General features: G+C 41.4%; 2 protein-coding genes across 4 annotated transcripts in view; one reads left to right on the top strand and one right to left on the bottom strand.

Annotated features, from left to right (window-relative positions):
- Positions 1–14,716, top strand: part of FBXO11 (F-box protein 11) — a 112,650-nt gene extending 97,934 nt beyond the window's left edge. Inside the window, exons 8-23 of one of the 2 annotated variants that reach the window (XM_066625723.1) lie at positions 2,112–2,218; positions 2,310–2,421; positions 2,959–3,065; positions 3,151–3,288; positions 5,348–5,565; positions 6,604–6,689; positions 6,776–6,870; positions 7,508–7,630; positions 7,711–7,796; positions 9,692–9,768; positions 9,860–10,003; positions 10,530–10,640; positions 11,944–12,051; positions 13,000–13,108; positions 13,261–13,359; positions 13,438–14,716. In XM_066625723.1, coding sequence (XP_066481820.1) covers positions 2,112–2,218; positions 2,310–2,421; positions 2,959–3,065; positions 3,151–3,288; positions 5,348–5,565; positions 6,604–6,689; positions 6,776–6,870; positions 7,508–7,630; positions 7,711–7,796; positions 9,692–9,768; positions 9,860–10,003; positions 10,530–10,640; positions 11,944–12,051; positions 13,000–13,108; positions 13,261–13,359; positions 13,438–13,567 — 1,850 coding nt within the window. In that variant the 3' untranslated portion in view covers positions 13,568–14,716. Of the gene's footprint in view, positions 1–2,111; positions 2,219–2,309; positions 2,422–2,958; positions 3,066–3,150; positions 3,289–5,347; positions 5,566–6,603; positions 6,690–6,775; positions 6,871–7,507; positions 7,631–7,710; positions 7,797–9,691; positions 9,769–9,859; positions 10,004–10,529; positions 10,641–11,943; positions 12,052–12,999; positions 13,109–13,260 lie in introns of both variants that reach the window. The other variant, XM_066625714.1, reaches the window with a different exon arrangement.
- The window catches only part of MSH6 (mutS homolog 6), a 32,265-nt gene continuing 19,010 nt past the window's right edge, over positions 14,686–27,940 (bottom strand). For both annotated transcript variants that reach the window (XM_066625704.1, XM_066625695.1), the window contains exons 8-10: positions 16,021–16,175; positions 15,449–15,648; positions 14,686–14,851 (exon numbers count right to left, since the gene is read on the bottom strand). In XM_066625704.1, the coding sequence (XP_066481801.1) occupies positions 14,770–14,851; positions 15,449–15,648; positions 16,021–16,175 (437 nt within the window). In that variant the 3' untranslated portion in view covers positions 14,686–14,769. The remainder of the gene's footprint in view (positions 14,852–15,448; positions 15,649–16,020; positions 16,176–27,940) is intronic.

Below are 27,940 nucleotides of genomic sequence, written 5' to 3'. Positions count from 1 at the left end.
CCCCATGTTCATGACAATCGAATCACCCACTACAAGAAGCCTCCAACCCCCCTCCCGCCAAGGAGTACCCTTAGTGCAACTGGATATGGGCCTGTCCCATGAAGAAGGGGTCCCCACTAGGGGATCATTTCCCTCCTCTCCAGAATGATGTCCTTCATCCCTGAGACTTCCTACCCTGGTAGCTGAGGAGCTGTCCTCAAAGCCTGATAGTCTCCGGAAGTCTCCCCATGGTATCTCTCTGACTGCCTCTGCTTCTCCAGCTTGGCAACCAAGGCTTCAAAGAAGCAGATCTGTTCCCTGAGTTCCTGGAGCTCCTTGCACCGAGGGCACACCCATGACATGTCCCAAAGGCATATAGTCATACATGTGACACTCACTGTAAAACACTGGATAGCCCCCACCCTGCTGCTGGCAGCCTGACTGCATAGTTTTGTTTTGTTCTGAAATTTAAGAAAGGTTATGCTGGTTTCCTGCCCCTCTTCTCAAGGGCTGTGAAGGGCAATGTTTATGGCCCTGGCTTCCTCGCCCTACTGCTGAACTTTTACAGATACTAAACTCACTCTATCTTACCTTGGCACTTTGTTCCAAGAGGCACTTTGTTTGAGGAGGGCAAGCACCCCTGAGCTAATTTGCAGGACCTCTCCTAACTGGGTAAGAAGACCTCTTTTTAAGTCATTATATTTGTTCTTTTATATTTAGCAATTATTTCTATATATCCAGCATTGCAGCTTCTTTTCTGGTGACTGTTCGGTATCTCCTGTGTGTGTGCTGATTGAGTAAGTGGGTTTCTGTAGGTTGAGAGATCCTTTTTTTCTCTATCTCTTTTTCTATGGAAATCACTCCTGATGTTTTTGTTAAAAACACAGTAAACCAAGTTCTCGCTTAAAATTGTCGTTTGGTTCTTGGAAATTGCAACGTTAAGCGAAAAAAATTATAACGAAACCAATTTTACCATAGGCTAATTGATATTCATAAACAAGAGTTATATTCCTACAGCATATTTCTGGTAACAAAAACATCACCAAACTTCTAAATAAAGACCCAAAACATTTCTAATATTTCAACGTTTAAAGTGAGCTTTCCAGGCCAAAGAGAACCCATGCAGACATGGAAAGAACATGCAAACTCCATACAGACAGTGGAACTGGCTAGGAATGAATTTTTTCTTCTCATCAACTTTATAATGAAATGACTTACAATGAAACTACAGGTTGAGTCTCATTTGTGAGGGTTCCGTTCCCAGAACTGACATGGATACCCTTGCATTAATGAGGCTACTGTTAAACAACTGTTTTCCTTTAATTTAAAGATTCCTTTCATCATGTTGAGATAGAAAAATCCATGGATAATTAGGTTATACCTGTAATCGCTTGCATGACAACAGTAAGAAAAGCAGTTTTTTTTTAACTGTGATTTTAAAAGGTTGCATTTTTCCCCTTCTCCAGGGACCAGCACATTCCTTCTCATTTGCAGTGGCCATTTGTGTTGAGTCAAATCTGTGTATAAAAAAATCAGTGTATAACAAGGTTGGACCTTTACTTTAAGTGAGGACTTTCTATAAATAAGTATTCTTAATAATAGAGTGGTTTAACTGTAGCAAGTATTTCAAAGACTTTTGAAAATTGAAACAAAAATCTCTGCCACTTCTGTCCTTGTGAAAATCTCTCAGCTTTAGTATTTCACTGAATATTAGTTGTCTTTGATCAAGTCTTTGTCTTTAATGGGTTAAGTCTGCTAGCCATTTGTAGATATTGTTAAAAATAAACTAGTACTAGTATATGCACATTGCCCGAACAGTGTGGTCCATGAAGTGTGGTGGGTCACTGACTCCATCCTCAGAGCCACCACTTTGTCTGAATACACATCTATTCTGTAGCTCTAGTTAGCAAATCTTATCATTCTAATAGCAAAAACGGTAGATTCCACCACAAGTCTGGATAAATAGATCCTACTAAACAGATTTCAAGTGATGAGCAGATCTCCAAAGCAGACTTACATAGAAGTGTAAAGCTTCTTGTTGGAATAGCTGGATCATTGGCTTTTTTAGAAACAGAAGTCAAAAGTATAGTGTATGCGCATGTGTTAATGTTTAAATATCTTTTTGTTTACAGCTCCTGGAAAAGTAGCCGATAAAGTAATTATAGAAAATACAAGAGATTCAACCTTTGTCTTTATGGAGGGGTCAGAGGATGCTTATGTTGGTTATATGACAATCAGGGTAAGAAACCTGCAGGCAAGTGTTGAGTAGTATCAACATAAGTTGAAAGACATGAGTGGCTAAAAGAGTTTAATGTTGTTTGTATTTTCAGTTCAACCCTGATGACAAATCTGCACAGCATCACAACGCCCATCATTGCTTAGAGATTACGGTCAACTGTAGCCCAATAATAGACCATTGTATTATTCGTAGTACTTGTACAGGTTAGTAATTGTTCTCTGAAAACTAGCAGACTTGTAATAAGTTAAATATTTTTAGATGTATAAAGGTTGGCAGAGGTTAATTTTAACATGTGCTTTCTAAGAATGTTGTGATTTGTATGAGTTCTGTCACATGCTCACCTAGCGACAGAAAGGTGAGAAGTTGAAATCTGTAATGTGAACATGCCAGTTAGTGAAAAGTTTTGCTTGAGGAGTACTTCTCTTGCCACCTCCTTGGCCATTCTCAGTAAATTTGCTTATAGAGTACTACTTGTTTTCCTACAATATCACTTTACAATGTTCTTGAGTAAAGAGCTCCTCTATAGTGTCATGCATATTGCATTTTTATCATTGGTTGCCTCAGTTTTAAACATGAGAAACTTAGCAAGTGCTGAATTACATGTGGTTTTTTTACCACATTCTGAAAGGCTCTGATTCAGTGTTTCATATCTTTGCTGGTGATGCTTGTTGTAGGATATGCTTATTACAAACAGATCCATATTTTTCTGAATTTTTCATACCTAAATTCTTCTCTTTCAGTTGGTTCTGCAGTCTGCGTTAGTGGCCAGGGAGCTTGTCCCACTATCAAACATTGTAATATCAGTGATTGTGAAAATGTAGGACTCTACATTACAGATCATGCACAGGTATCAAACGTCCTGTCCCACTTTTCATTCCTCCCTCCCAAGTCCCCTGACCCATTTTAAATCCATATTTTTACCATTCTTTTAGGGAATATATGAGGACAATGAAATCTCTAATAATGCTTTAGCTGGAATTTGGGTTAAAAACCACGGAAACCCCATTATCCGACGAAATCATATTCATCATGGGCGTGATGTTGGTGTTTTTACATTTGACCATGGCATGGTAATGTATTTTTTCTTCTCTGAGGAATGACTACTAAATTACTGCATTGTGTATTGCAATAATAAAGTGGCTTCAGTCCTTTCCTCTTTCTCTTGTGCCAGAAAGAGGTGCATTGCTCGCCTCTTTCCTGATTAGCATAAATTATGGTGCTGTGTTTCTGTCATTACTAATTGTGGTTGGCTTTTAAACCAGGGTTTTAGCTGGTTTTTCTGTACCTGTTGGTGGGATCAGTTGGATAGTAGGTTTTTGAAGGGGGATAATGATTACTGATTGTGACCCCAGACCACTGTAATCCTGACTTCAAAAACTTCATGTATTAAAAACTTCAAGTTCATTCTCAATGCTTGTGTGTAAATTTGTGAAGGAACTTTGTTTCTAAGGAAAGCTGCAACTTTTTTGATTACTGGATCAGATTCCATGGTTGAATCCAAAATTTTCATTTTGCGGAGCAATCACAACTGTGTGAAAAAGCAATACTCTTCGTGTCTGTCCTGTTTTATGATCAGCAGATGGTAGAGGGGCCTCATTTGACACTGAATGACAGGCTGTGGCCAGATCTCTATAGTGAGAGAAATTCCTACTCCTGACCTGCAGTCTGTTATTGAAAGGGTATTATCGGTCTTCTCATAGATGCCAATAGGTAATATTTGCAGAAAACACATTAGAGTTTGTGAGAGAGACCATTTACCTGAGTTTCCTACTCATTGGATTGGCAATCTCACTTTAAAAAAACAAACACCTTTTATTTGTTTTTTGGTTAAACAATGCTTCTTTTTGAAGCTTGAACCATTAAATGTTACAGTTACAGGAGAAACACTTATAAAAATCACAAGTAGTGAAATGCCATGACCCTCCCCTGGAAACTGGAAATGCCATGATCCTCCCTGCACTTCATTTCCAAGGATTTTTTGTTGTTGTTATTGTAGCCAGAATTCCAGTGGCAGAGAGATAAAAAATTTTATTTTCAGCTTACTGCTCTTGGGTGGCAGCTTCATGTTGTGACAGTTGCAGGGAACCCTCTAGCGACAGAGTGGCATTTTCCCAGTGTTGGCATTAGTGTATATTGGGACAATCCCACCGTTGCCAGGATTGAGCAGCTTGCTGTTAAAACAACATTTCCATGTTGGCTCTTGCATTTTAAGCGCTGGCAGTTGTTGCCAGGTGCCTGATATGAGCTGCCACAGATCTGCCATAAATCATATCTCTTATACTCCAACAACCACAGGAATCATTAATTTACTAAGCTAATGCAGTTGTAAAGCCTTTGGCAGTAGTTGATGCTGCTTTCTACAGCACAGAAGTCCTATACTGAAAGCTCATTTCACTTCAGAAAAAAGGCACTGGAGCATGAAATGTCAGCCAGGATTGCATGTAGCGGCCTGATTTTACATCAACATCCATATAAAATTCTTATGTTTTAAACTGACAATCTGGGGGATATGCTAATCTAGTGTTTCTCTGCAAAATAAAATCTTCTTTCAGGTCAATAGAAATCTGCAATGCTTCTGTTCACATTCTGATTTCAATCCAGTACTTCATGGCAGGACTGGGGAAAATCCAAATTCTTAATCCAAATTAGTTTGAAAGAAAATCTGTTCTGGAATACTTTTATTTTTTATTTGAATGCTGTTTTTGATAGTAAATATAAAGCTCTGTGGATAATAGCAGTGTTCTCCCATGAAGGCTTACTGAAACAAGATCTGCCTCCCAGACTTAGGGCTGGAAAAAGATTTCACATTCCTAGGTACCAGCATCTACCAGCATCAATGAGACTTTCTTACTTTATCTGTGACTGACAGAGAATTGGGCCCAACTGACCTCTGATCTAATTAAGGCCTTGAAGGTGCTGTAGCTGTGCATACATAACTTGGACATGTCTCTCTTTTAAAAAAATGTTGCTCTATAAAGCATGTGGATATTGTTAGTGATTTGTAATCGTATCTGTTTTTGTATCCTGAAACGTTAATAATGGGGACCTAGTTGGGGAAAGAAAGTAGTTCAAAGCTGCTATCATTTCCATTGTTCTAGTTTTTAAACCCACTTCTTCTTTGTGTTTTAGGGTTATTTTGAAAGCTGCAACATACACAGAAATAGAATAGCAGGTTTTGAAGTGAAAGCTTATGCCAATCCTACCGTAGTTCGTTGTGAAATTCACCATGGTCAAACCGGAGGAATCTATGTTCATGAAAAAGGAAGAGGACAATTTATAGAAAATAAGATCTATGCAAACAATTTTGCAGGTGTATGGATTACTTCAAATAGTGACCCAACAATAAGGTACCTCTCTTTGTGTTGGCTTAAAGGGAAGGTCCACTAAAGGAAGTACTGATGGCACCTGTCTGTGTATTCTGCTCTGAAAAATAGTACTTGTACTTTGTTTCCATCATCTAGTTTTAAACTGGCTTGTTTGTTGGCCTGGTCTCAGACCATCTGGGGACCATATGCAAGTCATCTGAATTATTTGAATGAAGAATTGTGGTATTAAATATTCTTCTACATTCAGTGTTGAATATATTGCAAGTATCCCTGTTTTGCCATTGGGATCAAAGAGTACAGAACATAACATAAGAAGAGCCCCACTGGATCAGACCAAAGGCCCATCTAGTCCAGATTCCTGTATCTCACAGTGGCCCACCAGCTGCCTCAGGGAGCACCCAAGACAAAAGAAGACCTGCATCTTGGTGCCCTCCCTTGCATCTGGTCTGGCATTTTGAGGTAGCCTACTTCTAAAATCAGGAGGTTGCACATACCCATAATGTATGGGTATGCTTGTAACCTGTGATGGACTTTTTCTCCAGAAATTTGTCCAATCCCCTTTTAAAAGCATCCAGGCCAGATGCCATCACCAGAGACTAATTACATGCTGGGTAAAGAAATATTTTCTTTTGTCTCTCCTAACTCTCCCAACACTTTTAGTAGTTGTCCCCTGGTTCTGGTGTTGTGTGAGAGAACATCCCTCTAGCCATCTCCTGAATAACTGTGTGTCTCAATCATATCTCCCCTCAGGCGCCTTTTTTTTGAGGGCCCTGAATGCTGTAGCCTTTCCTTGTAAGGGAAGGTTACCCAGCCCAGTAATCATTTTGGTCACTATACCTTTTCCATTTCCATTATATCTTTTTTGAGGTGTGGCAACCCAAAATGGGCCCAATACTCCAGGTGTGGCTTTACCATCGATTTGTAGAAAGTCAAGTAAAAAATGTTTAAGTATTTTTATTCCTTTAAAAAGCCAAATTTACTGTGCTGTTATTCAATTTTAGTTTGTTTAGATTATGTAGTGCATGACAACTTCATCTTCTGTGGTTTTTTTTACCTTAGGGGCAATGCAATTTTTAATGGGAACCAAGGTGGAGTCTACATTTTTGGTGATGGAAGAGGCCTTATTGAAGGAAATGACATATATGGTAAATCACCATACATCTAGTCTGTTGCACTTAGCACTTCTTTTGTATTTGCACTACATCTTCTTAAACTTTACCTCTTCAAACAGGGAATGCATTAGCAGGAATACAAATTCGAACTAACAGCTGTCCCATTGTACGTCACAACAAGATTCATGATGGCCAGCATGGTGGTATTTATGTGGTGAGTGTCTCAATGTGACTTTGATGTGGACATATACTATTCATTCTCTGTGTTGTAGCAGCAGTTGGGATGTATTTTGAAGACTTGTACAGCTTTCAGAATAGCCTTCAGTGTAATGAGATCAGCCTTTCTGATGTTCAGTGGGTGAGAACTTGGCAACATTAATGGTTTGTTTTATGTTGTGCCTAATTGTAAGGGATAGCCAATAATATGCCATTAATCTGGCAGGTTTTCATGTCTGACCTGCAAGTGTTGGCAACTTGGCATCTCTAACACTTGAACTTGGAAACTTATTTTGTGTTGCTGGAACATTTTTCATCTGATTTGAATTGTAACCAGCTGCTCTGCCAAAATGAAAAACTGAGGTTAAGAGTAGGCCAAAAATTGAGGAGAGGGGAAGAGCTTCAGCTGGCAGAAATCAGACACCAGGCATTGCATTTTATCTGGACAAAATAAATTTAATTGGTATATAGAATTCTAACTCAGGTTCTTCAGACTTTTGAATTAGCAGTTACTACTACTCTGTATGTACTCACCAGCATCATAAATGATAGAGCACAAAAATTTACTCAATGACTAAATGATGGTTTGAGAAGTTGAAATGAAGCAGAATATTTTACCTTTGCTTGTTTTTCAGCATGAAAAAGGTCAAGGTGTAATTGAAGAAAATGAGGTTTACAGCAATACTTTGGCTGGAGTTTGGGTAACAACAGGCAGCACTCCAGTGCTGAGAAGAAATAGAATACATAGTGGTAAACAGGTATGTTGTTCCTGACCATTGTGTAGGTGACACTGACACTGCTCTCAGACTTCTGACCAAAAGTCTTTTTCATGCTTCAGGTTGGAGTCTATTTCTATGACAACGGGCATGGAGTTTTGGAGGACAATGATATTTATAACCACATGTACTCAGGGGTTCAAATCAGGTAAAATTTATTATTATAATTACTTTGCTTAAAAGGCTTGTGCAAAAGAAACGATTGCCCTATTCAGCAAACTGTTTTCTTTATCCCTTTAATGATTTTTCTATGTCCTTCAGGTCTGCCTTCTTCATTTCTTATCTAATGGGAGAATTGTAATGTGGTCATGGCTTTTATCCTGGGCATGACATTGCTGGAAGGGAAGGGCCAGTGTCATTCAGTCTTGCACTGGCCTGAAAGACAGTTCTAGTACTGTTCTCAGTTGTGAACTCAGTGGGTACTTATGAAGAAGTCACTGTTGACTTTCAATTCTTCTTCCTCCACTGAAAAATAAGAACAATCCATCCTGCAGGATATTTTCAGCCCAATTCCATTGAGGGCCTGCATTGGTGGAATGTGTGTTCTGCTGGCACATACTGTTGCAAAAGCACCATAAAGCACTTTGCAACTGTGCAAGGCCCAGGTGTGCCGGCAGGAAGGTGAGAGCCTTCCAACTGTCACCGGCGGTCTTAAGGAGGCCCGCCGGAGCAGGTAAGTCCAGTGTAGGGGGAGGAAGTTGAATGGGGTGAGACAGGGCAAAAAGGGACAGTGATGGGATGGGCAAATTGGAGCAGGATCAGCGGTGCTGGCACACACTGTATCTAAACACCCTTCCAGACCTGATCCACCAGTACAGATCAACATGGACTGAGTTGACCAGTTGCAGCTGCTGGGGCTTATCCCAAGGCAAGAGGACAAATGTCCCCTTACCCAGAAGTAACCTCCAGCAGCCGAAAATCACCTGTAGGATAAAGTGGAAGCCATGCTGACACTGCTGCATCACCACACAGGGATTTAGGTTGGATTGGGCTGCTAGCTTGTGAAAAATTGAACAGTGCTGCATGCTAAATATGCTGTATAGGTAATACAAGGGGCCTCCCATATTCATGGATCCTGTATCCACATTTTCAATTTATCCATGAATGCAGGGAGACGCCACCCCCGTGCACTCTTCAGAGGCTCTCTGAGCTCTGCAGAGGCCATGAATGTCTGACCACAGCCTCTGTGGGGTTCAGAATGGCCTTTTAGGCAAAAAAAGTCACTTTGGTTTAGCTAAGGCTAAGGAACTTTTTGACTAAGTTCTTAAGCACATTAATGGACTTGCAGGGGGGGGAGTTGCAGAGCCCCCCCCCCCCCCGGTGAGCCCATAAACTTTCATAAAACATACCCAGTCAAAGTTTTCCTTCAGCGTTTTGGCTGGGGTAAAGGAAAGGAAAACTTTTTGGCTGAGGAAAGTTCTTAAGCAAGCTAATGGGCTTGCAGGGGAGAAGGCGTAGGGGCTTTGCACCCCCCATGAGCCCATTAACTTGCTCAAGATCTTACCACAGCTAAAGAGTTCCTTAAAGGAGAAGGCTGCCTCTTGGCAGCCTGGATGTTTTAAAGAAAAAAAAAACCCCAAACTAGATGGAGGTTAACAGGAAGCAGTTAAGTTACGCTTCCTGTTAACCTCTATCTACTTAGAAGCAACCAGGATGCCAGGAGGCAACCTGGTGGTCAATATGAGCTACTAAGCTCATGGTGACCTGGTTTAAGCAAGAATCACTGCCAGGTTTAAATTGCATGGAGGGCTGGGGGTGAGCAGAGACAGGTGCCTGCAGTATCATTTCCAGTGTCTGCAAGGGGGATCTGAAATCTAATCCCTGTGGATACTGGGGCACACCTGTACAAGTGAGTTGTCACATAAGGAGGGAGGGATATAGGAAGAAGCATGTCAGCTCGTCTTGCTTTTGAGTCCATTTATGGCCTAAACTATCCAGGATCATACAGTTCTCATGGTGCTTTTCTGTCTTTAGCTGTATTTTCATTAATCCATGTAAAATAGTTGCTTTTAAATAACTTCTTTTTTGTTTACTTGTACACAGAACTGGAAGCAACCCCAAAATTAGGCGCAACAAAATTTGGGGAGGCCAGAATGGTGGAATCCTGGTTTATAATTCTGGTCAGTTTGTCCTTAGCATATTTTTAAAAAATAATTATTTTGTACTTCCATAAGAACCATCTTCTTGAATTTTCCCCTTACCTTTTTCAAGGGCTTGGTTTTATAGAAGACAATGAAATTTTTGATAACGCAATGGCTGGAGTATGGATTAAGACAGATAGCAATCCCACATTAAGAAGAAACAAAATCCATGATGGAAGAGATGGCGGCATCTGTATATTTAATGGGGGCAGAGGTAGAATCTTAATTTTTTTCTCTAACTACTAATAACCAGATTAATAGAAATAAAACTTTAATTCCCAGTTGGCCAACCTCATCCCCTCACTTCCCAAAAATAGAAGCCAAGCCCATCATTTGATCCAATGAGAAACTGCCAATAGAAGCTATAATTCTGTTTAGGCCGTGAGATAGAGCTAAACTGTTCCAAGTTTAGAATTGGAACTAAACTGTGACCTCTTGGTCTAATTCTTGGAACTGAACTGTGACCTCTTGTAAGAGAACCCCAGATCATGGATGAGGACAGAATATAAAACACCTTTCATTTGTCCAAATTGGTCAGTGTTTTTCAAGTTTAAAATGGCCTTTGGAGTTGAGCCATTTTCAGCTGTAGAAGAAATGCATTAAAACTGGGATAGGTTTATAGTGTTTGTGTTAAAATCATCACAATCTACCACTACCAAAGATGTTCTTAATTTTTTTTAATTGTGCTTGTAAACAAAACTCAGATTTCAGCCTGAAACATGCTCTTGGTTCTGTGTTAGGACTCCTTGAAGAGAATGACATCTTCAGGAATGCACAGGCTGGAGTCCTTATCAGCACAAACAGTCATCCTGTGTTGCGCAAAAATAGAATATTTGATGGATTTGCTGCAGGTTAGTATTCCTGATATTAGCTTGAACTCAGAATAGTGTTAGGATAATAGGCCTAGGAATGTGAGTTGTGTGTCAGCTGAAAAGATTCAGATTTCAGTATTTTAAAATTTATTTTTAGTATTATGGTACTGTTATGGCATGACTGGAATGGATTTCCTCTCCTCCAGTCCAAAGGCACGCATAGGTTACACAATTTTAAGACAATTTGTCCCAAGAAGGCATATTGTTTTGAGTTTTAAGTATTTGTCCAATGAACACCTAAATGTCAAGCTTTGTCTTTTTTTTGGCAGGTTATCCTTACTCCTCAGCCACCTCACTTATTTTATTTAAAAGTTGTATATCTCCCATGCCAAAGCAAATGCCCAAGATGGCTTATAAGTACCACACTAAAAATGTACAATTTGTATACCAATAAACTCATCATAATAGCCATTAGTTTTGATTTTCTCTAGAAACTGCTTTGTGGTTGCAACTTTTTGTTGAAAAGCGTTATATAAATACTGTTAATAGTATAATAATAGTAAAACCATTTGGGGAAAGCAACTATTTAGACCAGGGGGTCTCTAAATGTTTTGGCTGAAGGGCCACATCAAATAACTGGCAGTGTCGAGGGCCGGGGAAAAAAATTAAATCTAAAACTTAAATCAATACATTAGAGATGGAACTTAGATGAATGAAAAATGGGCTCAAATGTCCAGGATTTCTCCAAGCACTAACACAGCTCAAGAAACAAAGCATACACTTAAAAGGAACCCCCATTTCCCTACCCCACAAGCACAACTGTTTGTGTTTGGTCAACTGGGCCAGAGGCTGTCAGATCAGAGGCTGGCTGCAGACCGAATAGAGGCTCGCCATGGGTGACATCTGGCCCCTGGGCCAGGGTTTGGAGACCCTTGATTTAGACCAGCCATTTTCAACCACTGTGCCATGGCACACTGGTGTGCCATGAGTGGTCCACAAGTGTGCCACAGGAATTTGAGGAAAGGTTATTTATTAATAGGGCCAATGGGAGATGTGATCCCCTCACTGGCAGCATGGTGTGCTGTGTCAGTGTGCCGTGAGATGAAAAAGGTTGAAAATAATTGATTTAGACCAAAGCACTTCTGGAGACAAAACCAGAAGGCAATCTTAGGTACTGGCACCCCAAACAAATGCTTTGGCTTTGAAGATGAGAAGCAGGCTCTTTGAATTATTTGAGAAATGAACTGGTAGCTAATACAGTTCTTTTGTTTTTGTTTTTCTAGACTTTTGTTTTGTCCTTAAGCCATAAGCTAACTCTTTTTGTGTGTGTGTTTAACACAAGGTATTGAAATAACAAATCATGCAACTGCAACTTTAGAAGGCAATCAGATTTTCAATAACCGGTTTGGAGGTTTATTTCTAGCCTCTGGTGTCAATGTGACAATGAAAGGTATGTTGACTTTTGACTTCTACCAAGTTGTAGCTTTCTGAAACTTACGTTCTTTTTGCATAGCTTTTTATCTGACTCCCTGCAACTTGAACTGTCCTCGGCAAGAAATTATGAACCAAGATACAGATTACTCTCCTTTATTTACATATGCTCAGATTTAGAATCTTATATTTGACATTTCCTCCATTAATCCTTTGGGGTCATTTTGGAAATGTAGTCTTTAATGAAAAGATGAGCTGCAGTAACATACTGGCCAAGAGTCTGAATTGCAAATTGGGGCTTTTCTCAAATCTGCCATGAACTGATAACTGTCCCAAGCTACTCTTTCAACCTCAAAAGCAATATTTCGATACTACTACTTACTTACAGGGCAGCGATACTGTTTGTCATTTTAAAATCACAAAGCAGCACACATAGTAAAAAATGTAAAAACATTTCCCAAAAGGGCTTCTACTCTTGAATGGGGAAGAACACCAGCAAATAGCCACTGGAAAAGATGCTGTGCTATGATGAATAAGGACAGCTTTCTCCCCTAAATTAGCAGAAGGGAATGACCAATAGTTATTAAAAACCACCCAAAAGGAGGTGTTTGTCCTATTAGGCAGGTTAGCAAAGCTCATGAAAGAGCTCAGGGTGCAGCATACACTGAGTTCACAGGCACTTTTCTAATGGAGGCACTGATCAGATACTTGAATTTAGCAAATTCTACTGTGTGCTGCCTTCGTATAGGAATGATAAGTTTAGTCAGCCTCTCTGTAAAACTGGTGGGGAATATATAGAAAAGTGCTGTATTGGGGAACTTGTATTGCAGAATTTCTGAGGTTTAAGCTTATGTAACCTCAAATTAGATCATATTCAGCTGTTGGATAATTGAGGTCTTGGCTCTTGTACTGTGTGATGCTCCAGCATGATACAGACTTGTGACATCTGAATACTATTTTATTACAGATAACAAAATAATGAACAATCAAGATGCCATAGAAAAAGCTGTTAGTAGAGGCCAGTGTCTATATAAAATATCAAGTTATACCAGTTATCCCATGCATGATTTCTATAGGTAAGTGGATTTGAGTATGGAATAAAATTTTTACAGCCTGATGTTTTGGGGAAAATGGCCCATTCCTATTTTACCACTGTTCTAAAACATTTTCCATTTGAGGTATTTCAGTTCTGGCTTGGATCAATTAACTTGTTTACTTTATGTTTTAGATGTCACACTTGTAACACCACAGATCGTAACGCCATATGTGTTAACTGTATTAAGAAGTGCCATCAAGGACATGATGTGGAATTTATTAGACATGATAGGTATGTTGAACAACTTCTGGCTGAAAACTTCCAGTATAGTTCCTTTCAGCAATTGTTTCAAGGATTTCTCTCTTTCAGGTTCTTCTGCGACTGTGGTGCTGGAACACTGTCCAATCCCTGCACACTAGCTGGAGAACCTACACATGATACAGATACACTATATGACTCTGCTCCTCCTATAGAATCTAATACACTGCAGCACAACTGAATTGGAGAAAGTCCTGCCATTTACCATAACTAATTTTTTAAAGGAAGTTATATTTGCCCATTTCTGCAGAGAGACAGACTTAAAATGGATGTGTAAAGTGGTGACATAATGGAGCTCAACCTACCAAAAAGAAAGTGGCAATATGTTGACTCAGGATAACAGAACTGGGCGTTTCAGCATTACTGTGTAAACAAGACTTTTGAAGGGACAGTTGTGAAGAAAATAAGCTTCATCCTTTGTACAGATACCAACTTCCAAAAGGCTGGTGTTTCTACAAGTAGCATTGGAACGCAGTCCCATTTGCAGTAGTACTATTCTGTAGACGAGCAGCAGTCTTTGTTGCTGCCTTTATGGACATGGGTACCAATTGCTTTTTGTAATATGGTAAAAAAATGTGAGCTAGCACTTCTGCATTTATTTTGATTTTTTAACATTTATTCAGATTGAGATGATTTTAACGCTTTAATCTCATGTAGTTTTTAATTTCAAGCAAATCTTATTGTACTTGAATGTGTCCTGTTTTGTTAGCACACCTAGACTTGCTGTAACTGTACTCATGTCCCAGTATGTACGTTCTTTCTATGAAAGAGAACACTAATCTTAAATTATATCCAGCAATTTTTCTGGTATCCTTTGCAGTTAGAATACCCCCATTTACCCTCCCTGTCCCTGTGATCTTTACATCACCTTAAGAAATGAGTGTTTTAATGACACTTCTTAGGAGATAATGCACTATAAAACAAAGTACCCAGGTGACATTTTTGCAATTGGAGGTTTTACTATGTTTTAAAGTACACTGTAAGTCTCCTCAAAACAATCCTGCATTTTACTCTGTTCACAGTTTTATTGAACAGTCTGAACATTACTCTTATGAACTGCTGAAAATTCCAATTTCCTGCTCTAATGAAGATGAGACAAAGTATATACAGCCCTATACAGTTTCATAGCTTTTTTCCATTTATGTGTATTGGTGACAGTGGGTAATCAACAGCCTGAAAGTGTATGCATGTACCATAACATCTAGACTTAATATATTGTGGAGTACTCAATAAGCATTATGTAGAGGGTAGCTAAGAATTAAAGGGGTTTAATTTCCTAGGAAAGACAATGGAAAATGGTCATTTTTAAAAAATAAAGTTTATTAGATCATTGTTGTCTGCATATTGCCTTTGAAAACGTTGCTCTGAAAACTGTACAGGTTCTCAAACATGAACCATAGTTACTAGTTTGTGGAGATCATCTCTGGCTGCTGGTGCTCTTCCTTCAGCTATCCAGCAAAGGTTTCTGGGGGGGGGGGGGGGAGGAGAGAGAAAAAAACATTTGTTCTAAGTGTTATGTATTCAAAAACAGTAGACCCTGTTTCTTTTCCATTCTTTATGGCAGGGAGGATAACATCATCTCTGACAGTGTGTCAGGAGCCAGGAAAAAAAATTAATTTACATTTAAAATTTAAATACATTTACATAAATGAATCTTAGAGATGGAACTTATATGAATGAAAACAGCCTTTCCTTTGCTGTTTGAAGCAGCAGCAAAGGAAAGGCCATTTTCATTCATCTAAGTTCCATCTCTAATATTTAGCTGATGTGAAACAGCAAATAGCAGAGGGAGCCCTTGGTGCACAGCTCACAAGGTCAAGCAGTTGGCTCCTTGCACTAAGTGCAGTCACATGGGACAAGCGCAGTTCTCCACAAAGTCTCTGGTGGGCCAGAGGCTCATTGGAGACTGGGGGTCCTTGAGGGCTACAAATGGCCCCTGGGCCGATGTTTGGAAACCCCAGCTTTATGGAATTTAACAGTAATATCTGATCATTTAAAAAGTACTTGCTCAGGCACCATGTTAAGCTAAACATCTTTGAGGGAAAAGGAGTAAGAGACTTACCTAAAGACTCTCAATGCAACAGTAGTTTTCTCAAACTCTTTGGCCTTTTTGTGACCTTTCTTAATGACTTCTTCTGGAATGTTAGCAAGCTTTGCAGCATTAAAGCCATAGCTCTTAGGACAAGCTCCTTTAACAAACTTGTAGAGGAAGGTGATGGTTTCTTGGGTAGGATCATCACACTCATTTTCTACCATACATGCCTGAGAATAAGAAGATATGCTTTAGCTAATATTAATATATCCCTTTTCAACACAAAGTAGTTTACGGAGCAAAATCAGTCAAATGGTTTCTTGTCCCCACAAAGTTTAATCTTAAAAGACACCAACAAAAGCCACTAGAAAAAGATGCCATGCTGGGGTGAAAAAGGCCAGTTGCCCTCCCCTGCTAAGTATGAGGACACTACTTTAATGACAGTTCATTACTATCCTGTACCTATGGGACATGGTGGGTCTCATTCCATTTAACAGATGTTCCATATGCCCTCTTTTAGAGCAGACACTGAACACCATTAAACACTTTGCAGGTCAAAGCACTGAAGAAATCACCTTAAAAGGAAAAGCAGAATTACCTACCATATGTCCCAGCTGCACAGACTGACTGTTCGAATAATCCTCTACTAAAGAATGGTAATGTGTTGAAAACATGGTGCGACACTTAATGTTATCTGAAAGTTCTTTGACAACAGCACTAGCAATAGCTGTTCCATCAAAAGTGGCAGTACCTCTACCTGAAAAATTGGAGAATTGAGTAAATGCAAGGAAGGCATGTAGACAGGTTAACTTTTGATATAACTTTAAGAATATCATACTTAATAGCTAAAAAGATCAACTTCTATTTCAAAAACCAGCAGACTGCACTTAAAAGATGTATAAGACCTTAGTTTTACACCACCTTCAACTAAGGTGTCCCACTAGAAAACCAAAAACCTCAGGAGATACCACAAAAGTTGTTCTTTCCCAAACATAAAATAAATTCTGTATGGTAACCTTCTATTATCACTGTGGTTCCTTGATCTGTATACATAGTTGGCAACCTTCAGTCTCAAAAGACTATGGTAGCGCGCTCTGAATGATGGTTCTGGAACAGCGTCTAGTGAGACTGAAAAGGCCAATTTGGGAATGACAATCCCTTCCACACTGGGAGCAAGTGCAGTCTGTCCCTGGTCTGTCTCCCTGGCTATGGGCCTTCCTTCTTTGCCTCTTTTGCCTCAGTCTGTTGGCCAAGTGTATAAAATGTGCTTAAACTGTTGAGTCAATCTCACTTTAGAAGGGAAAGTTTTCAGAAGACAGTGTTCAATCTAGTTACTGCCTCTTCTGATCAATGTTGCCTAGACAGCCTGGTAGACAGTGTGGTATGCATCTTCAGGAACTACAGTTTGGCAGTCCTAGAAACCAAATTTAGGTTGCTACGTAGATAGGATGCTGATGGCTAGGACCTCCAAGGTACTATTTTCAGAAATGCTACCTATTCCAATTGAAAATGTGATTCAATGTCAGTAAGTATAATGCAGTGCACACTAGGTAGAAAAATGAAAAGATCACATATACTCTGCTGAACCAGAAAAGACATCATGGGGTCAATGAAACTGACCCAACAGCAGTGAAGGCAAATACCATGCTGGGATCATGTAGAAAGGGAGAGTGAATAAGGCTGCTAATACTGCCCCACTACAAATCAATGATGGCGTCAACTGCAAAACTACAGTTCTAGTCACCGCACCTCAAGGAGATTGCAGAGCTGGAAAACATGCAAAACAGGCTGACAAAAATGATCAGGAGGTGGAACATCTTTACAAGGAAAGGCTAAAACATTTGGGTCTTATTAGTTTGAGGGAACAGACCGTTAAGGGGGTGAGATTGAGACAATTATGCATGGGGGGACACAGAACACTGGCCTTCTATTTGCACTGAACTTCATTTGCACTTCATCTGCTATGGCCTGCTGAAAAAGTGACTTGGACCTCGGCACAATATCTGATGTATTGACTATTAAAAGCCATTTTCTTGCCGTATCACCTTGCAAATGTTAATTCACCAGTGACTGTGCACATTCTACAACAGCAACATCATTGCTTGGGATATTCCTTTGAAAGATCCATGCAAAGCAATGACATGCGAGATTCCCTTCAGATTCATAAAGCGGTAAGAGGAGCCCCACTGGATCAGGCCAAAGGCCCACCCAGTCCAGCTTCCTGTATCTCAGTGGCCCACTAGATGCCTTAGGGACCTGCATCCTGGTGTCCTTCCTTGCATCTGGCATTCTGAGATAGCCTACTTCTAAAACCAGGAGGTTGACATGTCCATCCCAGCTGTGATGGACTTTTCCTCCAGAAATCTTTTAAAAGCATCCAGGCCAGATGCCATCACCACATTCTGTGGCAAGGAGACCCACAGACTAATTACACATATTTACCAGTAAATCAATCAAGTAAATTCAGCCCCACCAATGGTGACCAACAAAAGTCGCCTTTGGGAAGCCCACTCACAACCCTGACCCAAAGATTTAAAGTGAAATATGTTCCCCCTCCACTTTTTTGCTACCAGCTTTACAGATCAGTGCAAAGAGGTACAGAAGGCATCACTTCTCTTGCATGGTAAATGCAAAGGAGATTCAATACTATACCTTTTACTAAGAAGCAAGTCCCACTATAGCCAATGGAGCTGACTCCTAGGAAATTGTGGATAGGATTGTAGCCTTAGGGTGCAGAAAAGGGGGCGATTGGTAAGCAGGATTCACAAAAGCTGAAGAAGCCCAGCAGCAGCCCTCTGTAGTGATTATGCAGAGGCACGCTTTGGCTTTAGTGAACATGGCAACAGGCAGGCAAACCTGCCCCCCCCCCCCAAGGCAAACCTGAGTGAGCCGGTTCCTGAGCTGAAGCCTGAGAACAAGCTGAGATAGCATTTTAGGGAAGCGCTCATATCTTAGGAATGCTTTGTCAGGGTACCATTATCAAGTAACCTGGAGTAAACTTGTAGATTGTTTCAAAAGAGAATAAAAAGTAGCTGGGAAGCTTGGAAAAACAGCATCCCTCCCTGCACTGAATCTTGAACCTGTTTCTCGTCTCTTCATTGTTTCTCTGACTCCTTATTCTGCTACATCAGTCATTGCTACCAGGGCTCAGTAAAAGCAGTTTTGTTTCTTGCACTCAACTTAGAAACCTGACTTCTGGGGCTCTTGATTTCCTTTCTGTCTCCTCACTGCTTTCGCTCCTTGCGCACTATCAAGCAACCTGGCCTAGAGTTCAGTTTGCTTCCCATATCATTGCTACATCTGGCGCCCAATGTGGGGTCAGAGGAAAACAGCCAGTTTACCTCACCCGGCACAAGTTAGAGCTCATTCATCTTCGGATCCCAGGTAAGTATGGGTACATGCCTTTCAACAGCACAGATACACCACTGCAATGATTTACAGTTGCTTATCTGCAAAGTTCAGCGCCCTGTTTCCTCTCAAGAGGTCACAGAGTTAATTTACATGATTAGAGAACAGTGCCCTTGGTATCCCAAGGAAGGCACTTTTAACTTACAGGACTGGGACCGTATAGGGTGGACGCTACACAAAGAACCGTGGGCTCCCGTGAAAGTCCTTCAAGCATGGCACTTTTGTTTAAATGCCATCCAGCGCTGTGCTCCTCAGCCAGAGGCACAAGGGCAGTTAGAAGAAATTAACAGTGCTTCTTCTACAAGCCCTCCTCTACCAGCTTACATTTCTCCTTCTTCCCCCTCTGCACCAGCCCAGCTGGAACAAAAAGAACAATCAAACATTATTCCTTACAAGCAACCCTCCCTTATGGAGGTTATAGCCCAAAAAGCCACAAAATCAGAATCAGCAGAAGAATCTTTTGAGCTACCCATGATCTGCCCTGTGGTGCAAGGCCAAATGCACAAAAGCAGGCTGTCAGAGAGTGGCAAACTCTCCCCTATTCTGCGCCAAAGGAGGTACAGGTTAGACTTGAAGACTTTAACATCACTAACACATATGCCACAGAGATTACAAGAAGGTACAGCAAAACAAGTATCACCTAGTTCCCTATGGTTGGAAGTTCCTACTGTGCATAGTTTTAACCCCTGCACAGCATGCAGTATGGCTTAGTGAGTTCCAACCACCTTAAAAAAAGCTAAAAGTACCATTAGCTAGTTTTTTCCCAGAGCAGGCTAAACAGCCTAGGGCATGTTAAGTAGCCCAACCTTGTGTCAGCAGTATGTAGATTAAGCTTTACAGCCATTTAGAAATAAATATCTAGAACTCATAGTTTATTATTATATGGATAAATGATATTTTAATAGCAAGTCCCCAATTAAATCCTTTTTTTTCTGCGGGACCTGTCTTAAATTTTGTAACAGTCTAGTTTTTATATAGTACCAAAAAAGGTGCAACAATAAACTCCTTATTTGTATTTTAATTATAAATTGCTCTCATCCTCTGTTGCACCTGTGACACCTGAATTGAAAATCCCCCAACAGTTAATTTTGGTGTAATTGCAACAATTGTTAAGACATATCAATTGGGTATGCATTTTAAGCTACCCATGCAGCTGTTAAAACTTGCTGTAAATAATGCTAATAAAGACTGCAAGAAGGTGCTCCAACCCTTAACTATAGTATGGGGCCTAGCCCTAACAGACATAATAAGAACTTGTCAAAATGTGCGTACCCAATGTCACAAGGCTAATCTTTTTGCTGCAGCCTTACAGCAAAACTTTAATTTATAGATTGCTTTTTATATTAGCCTCTGTTGTGGTTAGTAATTTTGTTTTTTATTCATATACCCACAGGCGTTCTTTGTAGTCCTAAAACAGACAAGTATATATTCTTGAGTGGTTTTATTTTTCATCCAACCCCTCAAGGAATATGTTGTCCTATCTAAAAGTCATCGTTGCCCTCATTAGAAAGGACAAAGAAAGAGCAATAAAACTTTTAAAGACAAAATGTAATAATAATCACCTTGCCCATCACAAAAGGCAAAGACTTATATCTATAAGAATTTTTCACCTTTTCTCAAATTGTTTTAGTTAAGTATGATAGGAAAAGTAAAATTCAGTATCTCCAAAAATCCTAAGTTTGCCCTAGTGACACAGGCAAATCTCTTTTTAACACCAGTCAGACACTGTGTCCCCATTTTTAAAAACAGTTATAGTTTTTATTGATAGATTTTTATGCAAAAAGTAATTATTTATCAAAAGAAAAGCCAATTTAAAAAACCACTTTATAAGTTTACAAATGTTTCCCAAAGAGCTGAATTGGCAGCAGTGCTGGCCTCCTAGCCTTGTCCAGTGCCCTTAAAAGGCAGTCCCATCTCCCAATTAAAGATGAAAAGAAATATCATAACAACAATCATTAAAGATAGAAATTCTATAAAGCACCAGCAACAAGTAGTGCAGGCTGTAGAACATGCCAAGCAAGTGACCATAGCAAAACTAAATGCAATCATTAGGCAGCAGCAACTCCAAGCCCAGCATTTATCACATAGCCATAGTCTCCCAGTGCCTCTCACTCCACACCCTTCAGGACTACAGCCACCAGCCATTCCACCCATTGGCAGCAGTCATCACAGCTTTAAAGTTATAAATAATTAGTTTTTTAATTTAATAGTAAATATTTAATATGTTTATAATTTTTTAAAACATCTATTGTTTGTTTATATCATCTTCTAACTTGTTTATGTTTTATTAAGTTTCCTTTTTATTTTGTAAGATTTGTTTTAAAGCCAAACCAAACCTTATTTTGTTGCCTATAGTTATAGTCACAACCCCTTTTTCTAAAAATTTTATTTAAAGGCAGTAACAAAGCTACTCAGGCTTTAAAAACCTCCCTGTTTCATCAGAAATTTTTTTCTGATCCCATAGCTTTGATCAGGCCCTTAAGGTCTTGTTTTATTCTTAAATGTTTTTTAATTTTATAGCTAGCCACACCTTTTTTATCAGTCTGTGAAGATGTTAAATTATTTTTCATCCCTTTTTTATTGTATTGGCAACCTTCAGTCTCGAAAGACTATGGTATCGCGCTCTGAAAGGTGGTTCTGGCACAGCGTCTAGTGTGGCTGAAAAGGCCAATCCGGGAGTGACAATCCCTTCCACGCCGGGAGCAAGTGCAGTCTGTCCCTGATCTGTCTCCCTGGCTATGGGCCTTCCTTCTTTGCCTCTTAGCCTCAGACTGTTGGCAAAGTGTCTCTTCAAACTGGGAAAGGCCATGCTGCACAGCCTGCCTCCAAGCGGGCCGCTCAGAGGCCAGGGTTTCCCACTTGTTGAGGTCCATCCCTAAGGCCTTCAGATCCCTCTTGCAGATGTCCTTGTATCGCAGCTGTGGTCTACCTGTAGGGCGCTTTCCTTGCACGAGTTCTCCATAGAGGAGATCCTTTGGGATTCGGCCATCATCCATTCTCACGACATGACCAAGCCAACGCAGGCGTCTCTGTTTCAGCAGTGAATACATGCTAGGGATTCCAGCACGTTCCAGGACTGTGTTGTTTGGAACTTTGTCCTGCCAGGTGATGCCGAGGATGCGTCGGAGGCAGCGCATGTGGAAAGCGCTCACTTTCCTCTCCTGTTGTGAGCGAAGAGTCCATGACTCGCTGCAGTACAGAAGTGTACTCAGGACGCAAGCTCTGTAGACCTGGATCTTGGTATGTTCCGTCAGCTTCTTGTTGGACCAGACTCTCTTTGTGAGTCTGGAAAACGTGGTAGCTGCTTTACCGATGCGCTTGTTTAGCTCGGTATCGAGAGAATGAGTGTTGGAGATCGTTGAGCCAAGGTACACAAAGTCATGGACAACCTCCAGTTCATGCTCAGAGATTGTAATGCAGGGAGGTGAGTCCACATCCTGAACCATGACCTGTGTTTTCTTCAGGCTGATTGTCAGTCCAAAATCTTGGCAGGCCTTGCTAAAACGATCCATGAGCTGCTGGAGATCTTTGGCAGAGTGGGTAGTGACAGCTGCATCGTCGGCAAAGAGGAAGTCACGCAGACATTTCAGCTGGACTTTGGATTTTGCTCTCAGTCTGGAGAGGTTGAAGAGCTTTCCGTCTGATCTGATCCGGAGATAGATGCCTTCTGTTGCAGTTCCAAAGGCCTGCTTCAGCAGGACAGCGAAGAAAATCCCAAACAAGGTTGGTGCAAGAACACAGCCCTGCTTCACTCCGCTTCGGATGTCAAAGGGGTCTGATGTGGAGCCATCGAAGACAACAGTGCCCTTTATGTCCTTGTGGAAAGATCTGATGATGCTGAGGAGCCTGGGTGGACATCCAATCTTGGGGAGAATCTTGAGGAGGCCGTCTCTGCTGACCAGGTCGAAAGCCTTTGTGAGATCTATGGAGGCTATAAAGAGTGGCTGTCGTTGTTCCCTGCATTTCTCCTGCAGTTGTCTAAGGGAGAATACCATATCAGTGGTGGACCTGTTGGCTCGGAATCCACACTGCGATTCTGGATAGACGCTCTCTGCAAGTACCTGGAGCCTCTTTAGTACAACTCGGGCAAACAGCTTTCCTACAACGCTAAGGAGAGAGATGCCGCGGTAGTTGTTGCAGTCACCCCTGTCACCTTTGTTCTTGTACAGCGTGATGATGTTTGCATCCCTCATGTCTTGAGGTACTCCACCTTCTCTCCAGCAGAGACAGAGGATTTCATGCAGCTCAGTGACGATGATCTCTTTGCAGCATTTTAGGACTTCAGCAGGGATGCTGTCTTTTCCAGGTGCCTTGCCAAAGGCAAGGGAGTTCAGGGCCACGTGAAGTTCTTCTAGGGTTGGTTCACTGTCAAGCTCTTCCAGCACAGGCAGGCACTCAATGTTGTTCAGTGCTTCTTCGGTGACTACATTTTCTCTGGAATATAGCTCAGAGTAGTGCTGCACCCAGCGTTCCATCTGCTGCGCCCGATCCTGGATGACCTCGCCTGTGGCAGACTTCAGAGGGGCAATTTTCTTCTGTGTTGGACCTAGGGCCTGCTTGATACCATCATACATCCCCTTGATGTTGCCCGTGTCAGCTGCTATCTGTATCTTGGAACAGAGCTGGAGCCAGTAGTCGTTAGCACATCCCCTGGCAGTCTGTTGGACTTTGCTGCGAGCAGTTCGGAGGACCTGCAGGTTGCACTCACTGGGACAGGCCTTGTATGCTGCTTGAGCTCTCCTCTTTTCCTCAATGACTGGTGTCAACTCCTCAGAGTGGGCTTCAAACCAGTCTGCCGCCTTGTTGGTCTTCTTGCCGAATATGGACAAGGCGGTGTTGTAAACGGTATTCTTGAAATGTTCCCATCTGTTGGATGCGTTTGCGTCGGCCTGGCCTGGAAGAGATTCCTCAAGCGCTTGTGCAAATTCCTCCACTTTTCTCTGATCCCGGGTCTTGCTGGTATCAATGCGAGGTCTTCCTTCCTTTTTCATGTGATACAGTCGCTTTGTTTGCAGTTTCACTCTGCTGCACACCAGGGAGTGGTCAGTGTCGCAGGCAGCACCATGATAACTGCGTGTGATCTTGATGCTGGGAAGGCTGGAGCGTCTGGTGAGGATCAGGTCGAGCTGGTGCCAGTGCTTTGATCTTGGATGTCTCCAAGAGACTCTATGTTGGGGCTTTGTGTTGAAAAACGTGTTGCTGACACAGAGACCGTGATGACAGCAAAACTCTAGCAGGTGTTGGCCATTTTCGTTCATCCTCCCAGTGCCAAACTGACCCAAGCAAGTGGGCCATGAACTGTTATCAGCACCAACTCTAGCATTGAGTTTTTATAAGTACAATATACGTATATTTTATATGTATAAAATACGTATAAATACGTATATTATTTACGTATTTTATACGTAATTTTATACGTAATTTTATACGTAATTACGTAATTTTATACGTATTTTATTTATCCTTTTTTGTAAGTACAAACAATTGTCTATGCTTGTTTTCATTGTTTTTAAGCCCCCTCTTTGTTTCTACACGCAGTGCATCTTATAATTTTTTATTTATTTAAACAATTAAAAACAAGGGATATGATATATTGTTTGTTTAGACCAATATATATTTAAGAGACACTTTATCAGGCTCTTTGGAGCCTCCCTGTTTCATTAAGTGAAACATTAAATACAGAAAGATTTACCCCCCATGAAAGGCACATAAGAGTTATAAAAGCATTGCCTCCTAGCCCAAATCAAGCAAGCTTTTTAAGCAACCACACGTTCAAAGTCTCCAAATAACCCATATTTTATTATCAATAATTGTCAGACCCAAAATGAAAAGGCCCAGCCTCATTAGTAACCTAGGAGCAAGGCTATGTTATTGTGCTTATTCCCACAGAAACATTTTAGGTGTCAGCACAGTGTGTGAAACCAGCCAAAGAAGGTGGCACCAAGGCCTAAAAAATCCGATTCCCAACTTCCTGATGACATCCAGTGAAACAAAAACCCCTGAAAAAATGTTGTTGATATTGTTTTTTATTGCTATTTATAATCCTGCTAAGATAGTCACCCAACACCCCCCTTAAGGGAGTGCGTGGCATATAACTTATAAGAGCGTCTTGCTCAGACTGTTGATACGTATTTTATATTGTTTATTTAATGAGCTTGTCGCAAAAAACCTTTTAAGAACCTGTTTAATTCTAGTGTATAATCAACCACCTCTGAAATTATGTTTCAGCCAACAGTAGAGCACCAACTCTAGCACCAACTCTAGATTTAGCACCAACTCTAGCCAACTCTAGCACCAACTCTAGATTCCGAGCCAACAGGTCCACCACTGATATGGTATTCTCCCTTAGACAACTGGAGAAATGCAGGGAACAACGACAGCCACTCTTTATAGCCTTCATAGATCTCGAAGGCCTTTGACCTGGTCAGCAGGGATGGCCTCTTCAAGATTCTCCCCAAGATTGGATGTCCACCCAGGCTCCTCAGCATCATCAGACCCTTCCACAAGGACATGAAGGGCACTGTTGTCTTCGATGGTTCCACATTAGACCCCTTTGACATCCGAAGCGGCGTGAAGCAGGGCTGTGTTCTTGCACCAACCTTGTTTGGGATTTTCTTCGCTGTTCTGCTGAAGCATGCCTTTGGAACTGCAACAGAAGGCATCTATCTCCAGACCAGATCAGACGGAAAGCTCTTCAACCTCTCCAGACTGAGAGCAAAGTCCAAAGTCCAGCTGAAATGTCTGCATGACTTCCTCTTTGCCGACAATGCAGCTGTCACTACCCACTCTGCCAAAGATCTCCAGCAGCTCATGGATCGTTTTAGCAAGGCCTGCCAAGATTTTGGACTGATGATCAGCCTGAAGAAAACACAGGTCATGGTTCAGGATGTGGACTCACCTCCCTGCATTACAATCTCTGAGCATGAACTGGAGGTTGTCCATGACTTTGTGTACCTTGGCTCAACGATCTCCGACACTCTTTCTCTCGATACCGAGCTAAACAAACGCATCGGTAAAGCAGCTACCACGTTTTCCAGACTCACAAAGAGAGTCTGGTCCAACAAGAAGCTGACGGAACATACTAAGATCCAGGTCTACAGAGCTTGCGTCCTGAGTACACTTCTGTACTGCAGCGAGTCATGGACTCTTCGCTCACAACAGGAGAGGAAACTGAACGCTTTCCACATGCGCTGCCTCCGATGCATCCTCGGCATCACCTGGCAGGACAAAGTTCCAAACAACACAGTCCTGGAACGAGCTGGAACCCCTAGCATGTACGCACTGCTGAAACAGAGACGCCTGCGTTGGCTTGGTCATGTCGTGAGAATGGATGATGGCCGGATCCCAAAGGATCTCCTCTATGGAGAACTCGTGCAAGGAAAGCGCCCTACAGGTAGACCACAGCTGCGATACAAGGACATCTGCAAGAGGGATCTGAAGGCCTTAGGAGTGGACCTCAACAGGTGGGAAATCCTGGCCAATGAGCGGCCCGCTTGGAGGCAGGCTGTGCAGCATGGCCTTTCCCAGTTTGAAGAGACGCTTGGCCAACAGGCTGAGGCAAAGAGGCAAAGAAGGAAGGCCCATAGCCAGGGAGACAGACCAGGGACAGACTGCACTTGCTCCCGGTGTGGAAGGGATTGTCACTCCCGAATTGGCCTTTTCAGCCACACTAGACGCTGTTCCAGAACCACCTTTCAGAGTGCGATACCATAGTATTTCAAGACTGAAGGTTGCCAACATGAGGGATAATCAACCAAAAGAATCAATTAAACCATGTTTTTTAGGTTTCCCAATGTCTCCATAAATTATGCCACAATGTCCAACTAGAGGCAAGTACAGCAACATCTCCTTTATGGAGCTCTCTTGCTGCACACCCCTTATGTGGCCAGCAAAAGCAACCTGACATGTGGAAAAATAATGAATTGTATTCAAAGACTTAACAAACCTTGTATGCCCGTGGGAACATGCTCCATGAACTGTTCTAAGTATGAAAATGCTTCTTTTAATTATGTAAATGTGTTGTTACCCCCTAGATGGTTTTTTACATGTGGCAGCCGCACCTTTAGTTATATTCCTGTTAACCTAACCACCACCACCTGTTGTTTTAGCTGATTTGTAATAATTCTGCCCACAGCATTTTTTTTTTAAAGTGTTACCTTTTCTCTCAACTGTAATTTTAGCATGTATCTATTCAGCCAGGCTAAATGTGTGTTTTTTAGTCATTTCTTTTATTAAGGTCCTTTTGTTTTATTTAAAGTCCTTTTTTTCCATTGTGTCAAACTTTGTGTTATGACCCTGCAACGCCAACCTGGGGTACTCTTGTTTAACTAGGAAGGCCTACACTTGCTTCATAAACACCTTGTTTCATACACTTGCTTCATAAATGCTATCTCAGAAATAAATAAAGGGGGGATGTAGTGATTATGTACTATATTATGTAGTGATTATGGGGGGATGTAGCCATTTACCACCGTCACCTGCTGCAGTCCAGGACATGCCATCTTCCCTTTCAGAAGTAGTTGCCGCAACGCGAAGGGATTGCATGAACAGTGCACATGTGCTAGAGTCCAGTAGTGTGTTGCGCCACTGGGCTCAATGACTGACGGGACGCAAGCCCAGGAATTCCATCTCATGCCAGCAGTGTGAGTCACACTGCCTTTCCCCTCCCCGCCTGCGATGTTCCAATGAGCGCTCCTCTTTCTATCCCCCTTCCCCTCTGGCATGCAGCAGCAGTGTCTCTTCCCAGATGGTATGCTAGCAACTTAAGATCTTTGACAAACCTTTAGATGGTTGGTTCTTCAAGGATTCTTTAAGCAATACCAGCAGTCATTTCAGGGTATGCAAGCTTGCTGGTATTCCATTAGTGTGAATGAACAGAGACCATTCCAAAGAAAAATTGGTTCCTTAGCTGTAATTGGTGTCTTCAATGGTCATCTGTGCAGTCACATTACCTACCTATTCTTCCCCCTTGAGTAGATCCTTTCCCCTGGTAGTAGAGAGGTTAGAAGGAACCAAGCAAGGCGCTCACTACCCACATGCTGACTGCTGTGCTGCCCTTGGGCATGCAGGTCTGCCAGCCGCCATAGTACTAGTACCGTAGATACTCAGGTATAG

This window comes from Tiliqua scincoides, chromosome 1 (assembly GCF_035046505.1).
Source record: "Tiliqua scincoides isolate rTilSci1 chromosome 1, rTilSci1.hap2, whole genome shotgun sequence".
Taxonomy (NCBI): Eukaryota; Metazoa; Chordata; class Lepidosauria; order Squamata; family Scincidae; genus Tiliqua; species Tiliqua scincoides.
The sequence above is the reverse complement of the archived record's forward strand: the minus strand, read 5'-3'. Positions and strand labels throughout refer to the sequence as shown.